The 12,137-nt window shown below is 46.2% G+C and overlaps 5 protein-coding genes across 5 annotated transcripts; 1 reads left to right on the top strand and 4 right to left on the bottom strand.

Annotated features, from left to right (window-relative positions):
• Positions 1–942: 942 nt before the first annotated feature.
• BHQ10_002166 (uncharacterized protein) lies at positions 943–1,959 on the bottom strand (the record flags this gene model as incomplete). The annotated part of the gene is made up of 1 exon (XM_040874282.1): positions 943–1,959. The coding sequence occupies one exon, from the start codon at positions 1,957–1,959 to the stop codon at positions 943–945; it is 1,017 nt and encodes a 338-aa protein (XP_040730671.1).
• A 276-nt stretch (positions 1,960–2,235) lies between these two features.
• Positions 2,236–2,981, bottom strand: BHQ10_002165 (uncharacterized protein; the record flags this gene model as incomplete). The annotated part of the gene is made up of 3 exons (XM_040874281.1): positions 2,236–2,465; positions 2,552–2,714; positions 2,763–2,981. 3 exons carry the CDS (start codon positions 2,979–2,981, stop codon positions 2,236–2,238), a joined length of 612 nt encoding a protein of 203 aa, XP_040730670.1.
• A 498-nt stretch (positions 2,982–3,479) lies between these two features.
• On the bottom strand, positions 3,480–5,731 carry BHQ10_002164 (uncharacterized protein; the record flags this gene model as incomplete). The annotated part of the gene is made up of 3 exons (XM_040874280.1): positions 3,480–5,411; positions 5,470–5,621; positions 5,674–5,731. The coding sequence occupies 3 exons, from the start codon at positions 5,729–5,731 to the stop codon at positions 3,480–3,482; spliced, it is 2,142 nt and encodes a 713-aa protein (XP_040730669.1).
• Positions 5,732–6,072: 341 nt separating this feature from the next.
• On the top strand, positions 6,073–6,804 carry BHQ10_002163 (uncharacterized protein; the record flags this gene model as incomplete). Its single annotated transcript, XM_040874279.1, has 2 exons — positions 6,073–6,373; positions 6,425–6,804. The coding sequence occupies 2 exons, from the start codon at positions 6,073–6,075 to the stop codon at positions 6,802–6,804; spliced, it is 681 nt and encodes a 226-aa protein (XP_040730668.1).
• A 621-nt stretch (positions 6,805–7,425) lies between these two features.
• Positions 7,426–9,974, bottom strand: BHQ10_002162 (uncharacterized protein; the record flags this gene model as incomplete). Its single annotated transcript, XM_040874278.1, has 8 exons — positions 7,426–7,486; positions 7,545–7,579; positions 7,806–7,855; positions 7,913–7,961; positions 8,016–8,132; positions 8,217–8,397; positions 9,061–9,599; positions 9,897–9,974. 8 exons carry the CDS (start codon positions 9,972–9,974, stop codon positions 7,426–7,428), a joined length of 1,110 nt encoding a protein of 369 aa, XP_040730667.1.
• Positions 9,975–12,137: the final 2,163 nt, after the last annotated feature.

Here is a 12,137-nt window from a genome sequence, read left to right as displayed (position 1 = left end):
TTGCTGGCGTCAAAATGTCGAGCCAAGGGTTGATCCAACTGCTCAATGGTCAACATTCGATCATGCAGTTATCTGAGTGTAGAGCTTGACTTACCAATCCAGTGCTGCCTCCATGGCTTTGACAGCCATCCATGAAAGAGTACATAGTAGCATTTGAAGTACTTTCCAGGTGAAGAGGAAATTCAGAATGATTTCCATCCATGGCTCTAACTCAGTGCATCCGATGTCGATGAAAGCATTGATAAAAAAGATAACCATCACCCCAAAGTGTACAGTATACGTATTTCTATACATGGCGGTGAGATGAAGGAAGCCAGACAGAAAAAGAAGAAAGACAAGGATATGACCGAAGATGCAGTAAAGGAGATAATGACTACATTCGCCGAATGACTCGGGAGGACTTCGCCCCTCTTCGGCACACATCTTGATGTCGAATTCCTTAGTATAAGAAGTGGAGCAAGATTTAGGATCATAATGGTGAAGAAATGAGAAAAGTAGAGTAGTCAGCTACTTAAGTACTATGGCTTCAGGCAACAACCCAAGACTTTGAAGCAGTAATCTTCATATTTAGGGACGTAGGCAGAAGTCTGATACAAGGCTCCGGACAGCCTATACAGAGGTTCTTTCCTAAGCACGAGAGATGTTTCATCAATCTCTCGACGCAGCGTATGATACGAGAGTCCCATCTAAACCCCATTTGTTCATGCTCAAGAAGAGATGCTGATCAGATGATTCCATTGAGTATGCGAGTAATTCCGATTGTCTTCCATTACAACACTTAATATCTCCTCCATATGCAATGTTTATCGTTGGTTGAAGGCTTGTCCACATCCAACGAAACCTCAGAGTCGTTCAATCATCTATATAACCATGCTCAATATTATATGCTCTACGAGTCCTCCATAGACATGTACCAGTACATCCACGCACTCAAAGACATTTCTATACGATGATATTTGTCGGATGACCGAGCAGGAAATTCATGACATTTTCAGGTGACATTCGTGCATAGTTTTTCGCCGTCTTATCAGCGTTCCATGCCAAATGAGGGCTTGCCGTTAGGTTCAACTCATCCACGCCCTCTGCCAGCAAAGGTGACGTCTCTGCAGATGCAGGTTCGACGGCAAAAACATCTGTTGCCGCGCCATGAATAGTACGGTCTTTGAGCGCTTGCAAAAGAGCAACCTCGTCAACGATTCCTCCACGGGCGACATTAACGAGAACTGTTTTGCATGACATTTTCGCAAACTCGGCTGTTGAGATCATATTCATAGTCTCAGGGATTCGAGGAACGGCAATGACTAGAACCGTGCTCCTTTTGAGAACTTCGTCAAAAGCCGTTCGTTGAATATTGGTATCGCCATTGGTAGGAGGACTTTCCTCGCCTTTTCGACCTGCTACCAAAACCTTCATTCCGAGAGCTTGTGCCATCTGCGCCACTCTTTTACCCACATACCCATACCCCAGAATACCCATAACCTCTTCATCGCATGTCAAACACCAGTTTCCATCTCTATCCGCCATTCCATCTGACAACGACGAACGGAATTTAACCCAAGTGCCAATTTTAGTCGCTCGATCCATGCGGACTATATTTCTCCTTGCAGCAAAGTACAAGGCCATGACATGGTTCGATACTGCTTCCACATTTGATCCCGGACAATTGGTGACTCGAATGCCACGTTTGCGACAAGCTTCCAGATCCACCGAGTCTGTTCCCACGGCAGTGACAGCTATTAATTTGAGTTTGGGAGATACCGCCTCGGACAAGGCCTCTGCGTCAATGCGTGTGTAGCTGAGGATAATGATCGTGGCATCCCGAATACGGGCATGAAGCTGCTCCGGTGTTGTGGTTGGATGGTGTTCTTGGGTAAGTTTTATGCCTGGAGGGGCCGCGAATTGATGGGGGGGATCGAATAGTCCGGCTTGTAGATGAACTAGGTGGTGGTGTTCCGTCATGGTCAATTTTGACTTTTTTTGTACTTTGATATCGAAAGCAAACTCGACGAAAGAAAATCAAAACGGCCCCTCTACATTATATACCCGCTCAATGATATCCACCGAGTGATAAGCGGCGTCGATGTTGGCTGTATCTATTCGGGTACACCAATCGGCAGCCAGAGCTATACGCTGCCCCACGTTGATGGCACGCCCTGGGACAAATTAAGCTATAAACAGTAATTATGTAGCTGTTCTCTACTTACTTACAACGACCGTACATGTTCACATTCTCAATTAGGGTGCAGTTAAAAATTGTTTGTTAAGTTTCAATGGGTTCTGGAATCCTCGGTCTTCCCACGTTTGCATCGCCTGTAGATATAGAACGTATTGCTTTTCTTTGGTGGGCACCTTCTGATCTGCAACACCCCTGGCATGTCGTGACTCGTCGGTCTCGACCATTGTCGCGTCGTCTAAATTATCATCGAACTGATAGGTTCGAAAATCGCAATTTTCCCATGCGCTTGCTGTCGTTCAGTATTGATTATTAGTTTTTATCGAATTGTTCTCTGTGTACCCTTGAAAGGGCGCGAAGTAAAAATCCCATACTCACCGTGTTCTTCAGCTTTGATACCGCTCCAGTCTTGCGTAAGGTAATGCAAGAATCCGCCGTGGCAAATGGCGACTACTTCCTTCTCCGGTCTTTGCCTCAGCCATTGGCGTGCAGCGCGAGCTCGGCTTACGAGGGCGTCGGACGAAGGAGCCCATCTACCGATCTAGTTCTAAGATTTAGCTTAGTGGGTTCATGTACTCCATATAGAAACAAGAGTAGGCACCTTTTTGTTCCAATCCTCTGGGACTAGACTGAGATCCACGACAGGGGTAGCTGGTCCAAGCTGATAGTCATCGAATTCACGCTTCAAGTCTGCCACATCGCTGCCAGTATCACAGGCCACATCACTCGTCTCCTGAAGTTCGGCGAGAGCAACAACTCTAACGCCACGTTTGATCGCAGGCTGAAATGAGTACAATGCTGTTTGCATCGTTCTTCTGAGCGGAGAAGCTACAATCAAGTCGATAGAAGACTGAAAGGGGAAACAAGCTTCAAGAGCCTCACATTCTCTTATTCCTGCTTCTGTGAGTTGAGGATCGGGAATCAGATAGGCGTTACCGCCTTTGTTGTGTTCGCCCTGTTTGACGATACTGTTTCAGTCTTAATTTTGTTCCGGATCAAGAAGTGCATACTTGTGCATGTCGCACGCAGTGCACCCGGGGTGCCATTGTGAAAAGCCTCGACGTTTTGTACATTCGGTTTGACGTCAAAGTAAAGGAGGGGGAAACTTCAAAAAAAAAAAAGGGTTGCTTATCTTATCTGAAAGTGGGCGTATGGACATATGATTGGGCATTTCATGCTAACCCTAGTTCCCTAATAATATCATGATACGCGCATACCTAGTATATATMCCAGCCACACTAAGCTCGTGGTAAACCCTTCAAGAAATCCCCAAACAAACAAACATCATGATAGAACATTCCATTCGTCAAACCCTCGCCGCCCTAGTAGTCTTATCATAAAACTCCAACGTCATCGCCGCCAAAAAACAGGGGATATCCTTCCTCTCCTCAACCCAGAACTTAATCAAGTGTTTAATCTCAAGCGCAAAAAGGCTGTTCGGTCCGCCTGATATCTTCATCGTGCCATTCTCGCCGTCGAATATGATCGAGTTTTCCTCGCCGTTGCCCATACTTCCCGGCCCCGTTGAGGCGGTTGAGCTGGCGCCGTGACGGTAGGCGGGCGAGAGATGGAACATGGATGTCACGCGTACGCGGCCGTTGGGTAGGAAATCGAGTTTGTAACCCAGTACTGAAGCCACTGCTTCACGGAATTCGGACGATTTGGCGGTCCAGATTTCTTTGAGGCGGCGCATGCGTTTTTCTTTCTCGGCGACCGTGCGCTCCATTTCTTGCATCTCGAGTTTGAGGCTGTCAAGCGTGCTGACGGGGACTACACGGGCGACTTTAGCGTTGTCGCCGCGTAGTTGAGCTAACAAATCGCGATTCTCGGCTTGGAGTGTCCGCAAGGTTGACATTTTGAGGTTTTCGGCTTCGGCTGTGGGATTTGCGCGTAATTCAAGAATTCGGGTGCGAGACTGTTCTTGCAGAGAAGAAAGATGGGATTTGGTGGCGTCTAATTCGTGCCGGAGCACTTTGATGCTTTGTTCGGATTTTGATAGAGCTTCTTGTAACGAGCGATTTTTGCGGGTCAATATGGAAATTCGCTCTGACTCTGCGTCGCTGTCTGCTGGTGATAGTGGCCTCTTTATTCCTCGAGATGTTGTAGCGGCGGTTCCTTCTTCGTCCTTCGAAGAGGCCTTTTCAAGAGCCGACAAATCTTCGTGAACTTTGTGCAGCTCGTTCCGATACTCATCAACGAGCTTCTCTAGCTTTTCGATCTGTTGGTTCTTCTGCTCGTCGTAATGACTGCCCTCTTCATGCATCGTTAACTCCTCTGTGTCGAATGCTTTGAGCTGGGCGCGCAGATATTCCACTTCCTTGACAGCCAATGCTCGCTGACGCTCTAGTCTGAGTTTGGCGCGAGTGTCCATAGTACCGCCGGGAGCTGCCGCAGCGCTTCGCAGTTTCTCGATCTCCTGTTTGAACTGCCTCTTCTCGGTTTCGAGCCCCTGAATAATTTCGTCTTTTTCCAGAATTTGCGGCTCCACGCTGCCGAGCTTATCGATCAACGTCAGTTTTTCGATTCGTTCCTCCACAAGAGCTTTCACGACTGCTTCCGGGGAATCGAAATCGGCAAATTCGCCATTTGACTCGAGCATACTGGACCATGATCGCCGCTCATCTTCTAGGACTCGCTTTTGGATCTGCAAATTTCCGAGTTCTGCCTCCAATGTGGACATCAGTTGTAACTGGTTCTCGAGGGATTTCTTCTGCTCTTCGACCACTTCAACGTTTTTCTGCACTTTGCGTAAATGTCGTAGTTCTGTCGATTGTTCGCGATTTGTAGATTCCAAATTTTTGATATGTGCGACCTGTTCTGAAAGTTCTCTTTTGAGAACGGCCAATTCTTCGGCTCCATTGCCCTCTGCCCTCAGACGCAGGTTCTCAGCTTCTAAAGTCGCAACATCATTCTCTAGTCTAGTCACCTGTGCATTCGCGGAGTGTAGAGTAATTTGTACATTTTGCAGATCTTGTTGTACGTCTTGTAATGTCTGGGCCAATGTGATGCGTAACGTGTCGAGTTCGGTGATTTGACGTTTGAATTGTCTTTCCTGATCGGCCCTTTGTGCCTCAACTTCGGTGGCCTCTTCTTGAAGGGATTGATTTTGGTCTTGTAAAGTTCGAATGCGTCGTTCAGAGGAGGCCTTTTCGCTGAGTGCTGATTCTTGAGTCTCTTTTAATTCCTTCGCTAGGGCTTCGCTTTTTTGGTTGGCTCGATTGCTGGCTGCTTCGGCGCCCTGAGTATTGTCAGTTACTCTTTGAAATAAAAAGAATCAAACAGGAAGTGATGCGTACTTGAGCTTTCCTGAAATCTGAATCCGCACGAAGTTGTAGATCGCGCAACTCTTTCTCGTGGCGCAATTCGGTGAGATCTCGCTCCTGTTTGAGATTGTCCAGTTCGTAGCGCAGTGTATTTACTTGTACACGGAGTTCCTCATTCTCTAAGTCTACATCTCTGTCAATATTTCATAGTCAATCTGGTTGCGATTGGTATCTCACCATTCTTGACGGGTTGCGATGGCCGGACAGATTGTCGAAACGCCGGATTCGAGGCCATTGCATTGGACGGTCTGAGCGAACCGCTCAGGCCAAAGGGGAAAAATTCACAAGCAACCTGACGACTTAATCGCTTGACAAACAATCATTCGAGAAGAGAGTGTGTTCAGCGAATGTAGATCTAGAAAGTTGTTGTTTTGCGCAAGACGCGGAAGTTAAGCTTGGAGCCCAACAAGGACTAGCGCGACAAATCGAGCCAAGAAATCTTGGGTGCGGAGAACTAAATTTTTAGACAACATTTTTTTTCTCTGCCGCAAAGCATATCCCATATCGACCAGCCGAATCCACGTCTTTCCTCTTATCAACATATATACCTATTTCTAATTTTCCGGGACAGCCAAAATGGGAAAAGACAAGTCCGAAAAGAAAGACAAGAAGGAGAAGAAGGAGAAGCGCCGCTCCGAAACCGACGGAGTTCACAAGTCCTCCAAGAAGGAAAAGAAGGAAAAGAAGCTGTCCGAAGTCGCCGAGAAGGAACTCACAGCCCAGGTCCTTGAAGGATTGGAGAACAAGGATGCTGTTGAGGAAGCCGTTGCAGTCAATGGCGAAGCCGCAGAGACGCCAATTGGTGCCCTTGTGCCGTTCGCCAACCCATTGGCTGAGGAAAAGACTGCTAAGAAGGTGTTTAAGACTGTGAAGAAGGGTACGTTTTTTTTCTTCAAACAATTCTTAAGTCGTGTCTAATAGTCAACAGCCGCCGTCAACAAATCTCTCAAACGAGGTGTCAAAGAAGTCGTCAAAGCCCTCCGCAAAAGTCCCACCCCAGCAGCAAACGCACCCATCACAGAACCCATTGGCGTCGTCATTCTCGCAGCAGACATCTCGCCCTTGGATGTCATCAGCCACATCCCCGTCCTGTGCGAGGATCACGGTATTCCCTACGTCTTTGTCACATCGCGCGCCGAGCTCGGTGCTGCCGGCGCCACCAAGAGGCCTACAAGTGTTGTTATGGTGACGCCCAAGTCAGGAAAGAAGAGCAAGAAGTCCGAGGACGGTGATGAGGAGGATTTCAGCAAGGTGTATGCGGATCTGGTGAAATTGGCTCTTAAGGAGCAGGAGAAGGTCAAGGTTTGATTTTATCACCTACGCATCTTTTTGTATATTCTCATGTCTTTTTGGCCTCTGTTCCTTCCTCATTACTCATTTTGAGTTTCGCATGATGGAAAGGGTTTTTTGTCTGTCATCTTTTCCCATGGGTGATATCATGAGGCTTGATTTGATCTGATTTTGATCTGATTTTTTTGGGATCTTGGCGTTTTTCGTGGTGTATTTCAGAGGCAGGAAATCAAAATAATATTTTCAAAAACAAATCCAACAAGTTATGTGCAATTGTAAATTTACGATCCATTACGACTGTTAGACTTATTGTCCGAGTCTATGGTTTACTGAAGATTGAAGTCTACGACATACAAGGACAAGTTCGTCGGAAAATGGAAGACATCGCTTATCGTGGTATCATAGAAAAGGATAAAAAATTAATTATCCTGAAGAAATCAAGAACTTTTCGTCATTTAATTCCTTAAGATCTCCCGGATGACTGTTGTTGGGTATACAGAAACATAGTACCGACATGCGACGGAATCCAGGTAGAAACCGAATTGGCATGTTTCACATGAGACCGGCTTTCTCTCACTCATCTCATCGTCGACACCTCCGGAAGGGAGGTTGATGCGCAAAGTCAATTCATGGCATCATTTAAGCCTCCTGGGAGAGAATGTCGGAGTCACCCTGGTCAAGGACGGCCATGGTGGAGCAGCTACAACACAATCAGCGTTCTGTCACAGATTTATGGCAGTCAAAGGAGCAAAACTCACCGGAAAAGTTTACCACAGGCAGTTCCAAGCTCAATCTATTCATCGGAAATTACACAGTTAGAAACAAAGCTCTCCAGAATCCCTTTTGGTGGAAAGGTGATCCCTTCTCCGAGCAAAATCCGCTCTCCGAGGGCTACTCATCGTTTCCTCTTACGAGGAAGAGAGTAGCACTCTTCTCTGAGCAACGGAGATTGCCTCCGAAGTACGATATACTGTATATCTCGGGTTCTTCTAAGGATTGGGTTCGGGGAGGAGACTCACGTTGTTGCCGCTGAAGTGGTGGACGGGAGTCTTGGCGAGCATAGCATAGTCTATTCAAGAAGATTAGCCATGATTTCAATCGATTCAAGTCCTTTGGGGTGACTTACACTCAAGCTCAGACTTGCGGAGAGGAGGGCAGTTTCCAGCGATGAGGATCTGTAGTTTGGGTTAGATCCAATTCTTTTTCTTATCTCGAAAATGTCGACATACAAGCTTGGCCTTGCCGGAGCGGAGGGACTTGAGAGTAGACTTCTGGCCCATGGTGACCTTTCCACTCTTCATGACCAAAGCCAAACGGCTGGAGATGGTGTCACCGGTTTTCTTTGCCTGTACGGAAGTCTTGTTAGCACGAACCATTCCTTTCTTTTTTTTTTCTTTCCACATGATGCAGTTGATGGTATATATACATACCTTGGCCATTGTGATGATGCGCTGGACCTTGTCGTAAAAGGTTATGGGACGATGGTGAGAGTTGAGCGTGAGTGTGTCAAAGAATGAAGTATCTTTCGTTGCAGTCAACGATGTGGACAAAATTGTTGGTGTTGTGGGGCCAATAGCCGAGACTGCAGAGGGTTGCTGACTAACATCAACGCTAGTATATCTCAGAATTAGCGCGAGACTTAGCTTGAATAAGCTTAGGACAGTAGACTAAGACCAAACCGGAAATAATCTATAAAATGCCTCTCAGGGCTGAGTGTCGAGGTGGCTGCCTAGAAATAGACGAGATCTGAGACATTTTCGGTGCAGAGCCGTTTTCGATCACAAAATTTTGAGTTTTTAGAATTGCTGTGCGGTGGATATGCAATACGAATGATCGCCCGACTTACGGCCGTCAAATCGCTGAGATAGGATACTTTGAAACACGCCTGGACCTACCAGGGGAGATCACAAAGCTCGGAAGGCGGCTTGATTAAGATACATGAAATGAAAAATTTCCACATTGAGATAATGCACAGTTTAACCTCGGGAGCCTCCGCGCCTCGATCGATTATAGAAGAGACGCTAGTGTGTTTCCGAGTGCTCGACTGCTCGTGACAAGAAAAAAAAGTTGGTATCATAAGAGTATGTAAGTAGTAATAGTACAGAAGAATCAGGTAAGGAAATAATCGCTGGTCAATGATCGTATACACAATGTATCAACATGTTATGAGGGGTAATAAAATACAGAATGTAACTCAACTTGCGTGTTTCCGGCATGTCAGAGCAAGGGTTTCACGATGTCTTTTCACTTTCATATGCAATAGGAGACTCATACACTGTAACGGTGGGGATCCGGACAGCCCTTGTTCGTAACCGCCTTCTTCTCACTCTGCGGTGCCGATCTTCTTCTTCTTCTTCTTCGTCACGCGACCTTCGTCGGCGTCGATAACAGAAGATGTCGACCATCTCAACGAGCAAAATGGCGATAATCAAGAGTGCCACGAAAGTAAATGTGACTGTTCCCGGAGCGCGATGAAACATATCGCCCAGTCCATCCGAGTGCGCTGCTGCGCTTTGTAGAGCGTTCAGATACCGTGATTGCGAGTGTGTGGCGATATGATGTTTTGGAATATTTGAATGTGGATGTTCGTTTTGTCGGTTATAGGGCGAGCAGTTGACGAGATAACTATAGCGGTTTCCTCCCGAACTGGAGTGGCAGTTTCTATAGAGTTCTTTGAGTTGTTCATAATTGTCGAGTGAGATTTCTTCTTCTTCTTCCTCCACCTCAAATCCTGCATCTTCTTGGATTTCGTCTTGGTCGATTGAATTGGTTTCCATCTTATCGTCTTCTTCCGAAAGTGGTATTTGCTGCCCCTTCGCATTTGTAGCTGTTATAAGAGGATGTTGTTCTTTTGGGACACCGTCTGTTCGTACATGACATCCTGTACGAGAATCGCATTCCCAGCTAACACTCTCATGACTATTTTTTCTTTGTCGAGGGTAATATTCTCCTCGAAGCGCTGACTTGCGGTACGATTGGATGTGCCTCGGCTTCCCCTTTTGTGGTTTGTGATTGTGTTCTTCCATTAAATCTTTTAATATGCTCTGTACACAAGAAAGTTCGAGTTTAGTGAGATGTTCTCGTTGAAATGTCCGAGAGAATCGACATACCGCATCAGTAGAAAGTTTGGTAACGACCTCGGACTGTCTTTCCGATACCATTTCGACGTTGATTCGAGACGGAGCCATTGTAAGGCGTATGTTTGTTCAGAGATGTCGCAGAAACTGATATCAAAGTAGAGGGAATGAAATAATGTCCGTGATTGCAGGCATGTTTGGTATTTAAAGCTCCACAGGCATGGTGTGGGTTGGTGTTGGCTCTCTGGGGTTGGTTGTGGCTAAGCAGTGCAATCCTTCCTCTCGTATTCGGCCCTACGGTGTTTCCTTTCCACAATTTCTTTTTTACACGAGAGAAACTTCACAAAGTTTGGTTTCATCGGAATTTAAGAAGAGCAGAGAAACAAGAGAAAAAGAAAAATGTACGAGAAGAAAAAAAGAAAGGTCCCAAACGCCAACATTCCAATTAAATATGGTTAGGGCGTAACGATCAGAGGGAAATACAGGCCGAAGGGTGCGGTAAGAATAACCGTATGCGAGCGTAACGTTGGCACCGCAGAACAAAGAGGGTCTTGCTCTAGAGGCTGTGATTAGGCGTCGAGGCTGAACAACAGTTGGTTCATTGTCCAACCAATGATAAAAATAGTATGCACCTGACTATCGCGCTATCGAGCTGAAGACTTGATCAAATGTGATACTTGACATTTTCGTCAAGATGGAGTAGGCATTATTGCAGATTGAAGAAGTAACGACTCCGTCTCCTGTACGGAGTTACGGCTGCTGCGGCGTACAACTAAAGTTTAGGTAAAGAACAAAACGGCCCGATCAGGTAGTACGTGCTTTACACGGTGTACTATATACAGGGTCTAACCATCCCCATACTTCTAAACCTCTTTCGACTCTTCGAGGCTGAACCATGTACGGAGTTCCAAGAGGAGTTTAGACAAAGTCAAAATCAGAGACATTAGCTCCGCTTACACGACAAGCTTTCTCTTGGAATTTCCTACTCACACATTTTTGTCTTGGTATTTTTTGTGCCTAGTACATACTACGTACGTTGTAAAAAACCGCGCATGAAGCGCATATCACCTTGTCTCATGATTTAAAATAAGATTTCATGCTGGCTTGAGCCTTGTTCTCGGGAATCGGGGACAAACTTTATGTTTTATTACTTTGGACGGGCCAATGGGATGTTTTGTTTATGCAATGTTCCTGCATTCACTGTCTACATATGTCTGTTCAGCTATAATGATATTGAGACTAAAATCTCACGATTTGAGTCATTTGGCTGACCTTACATCGCTGTCGAGTCAAGGGATAAATAGTGTCGGCTCGTCGCACCCTGTTGGGAATTACTGCTTAGGGCTAGGGCAGCCAACAAGTGTCCAACATCAATGTCCTAGTTACATAGTTACATCTCGCTCCACGTGTCGAGCTGGGTCCCAGTCAGTTACCGAATCGATAGTTTGGTTACTCAGATTCTCGTTAGTCATTGCGCTGTGTGCGGTGTGGTACCGTGGTGTCTGCTGTACGACTTGTAATTGTCACATATAATCGCTGATTCGCTCCCCACGGAAGTCGTAAGATTACCTCAACCGCTCTCAGTTGTGTCTTCCCGTCTGCACGGATCAATGATATATACATCTACAGAGGACCAAGTGTAATTAGAAAAGCTTGGAAGGCTTGTATATGTAAATCGTTCCCTATAACAGCGTCTGAGAGCGTGGGCGATCTATCATAATACGGACGAATGCACGCCCCTTGCTGGTGCCATGAAAGCTTGAAAGTTGAAACCGAATTGTTGAACACATAATAGCCTACATGTATTTCGCGAGTCCCTTGCTTGAATTCATCTCCTAGAGTGAAGATAATCGCTCGTACGTAATGGGCAGGTTCTCTACACAGAACTTTAGATGAGGTCCGATCAATCGACGACCTGCAAATCGTATCGATCGTTCTACTTCGTATACATAGCAGAGGCGAGAATGTATCATCGGTTGTAATCACCCTGAATCGAGTCAGTCCGCAGAACATCCGACCATACAATGGCACCACTCGGCACGTTCCTGTCGCAATCCTTACCATGACCAATGAGATCGATCGCATTTCAAACTCAATAACGACGAAAAAAGAAAGGAAAAAAATTTTCAGCAACAAGTGTGAGGTGGCTGACTGGCGGCTTAAATACAGTCCTTGGCTAGCCGGGCTAGGGCGGTTAGGGCTAATCGCTAACCCCACGTGTAGACACGACAGGCGAGCTTCTTGTCTATGGAGTGGGGAGCACGGGCATTTGAG

Source organism: Talaromyces amestolkiae, assembly GCF_001896365.1.
Source record: "Talaromyces amestolkiae strain CIB chromosome Unknown scaffold3.1, whole genome shotgun sequence".
In the NCBI taxonomy this organism is placed as follows: domain Eukaryota; kingdom Fungi; phylum Ascomycota; class Eurotiomycetes; order Eurotiales; family Trichocomaceae; genus Talaromyces; species Talaromyces amestolkiae.
Note: the sequence above shows the minus strand (reverse complement) of the source record. Positions and strands in the feature narration are given on the sequence as shown.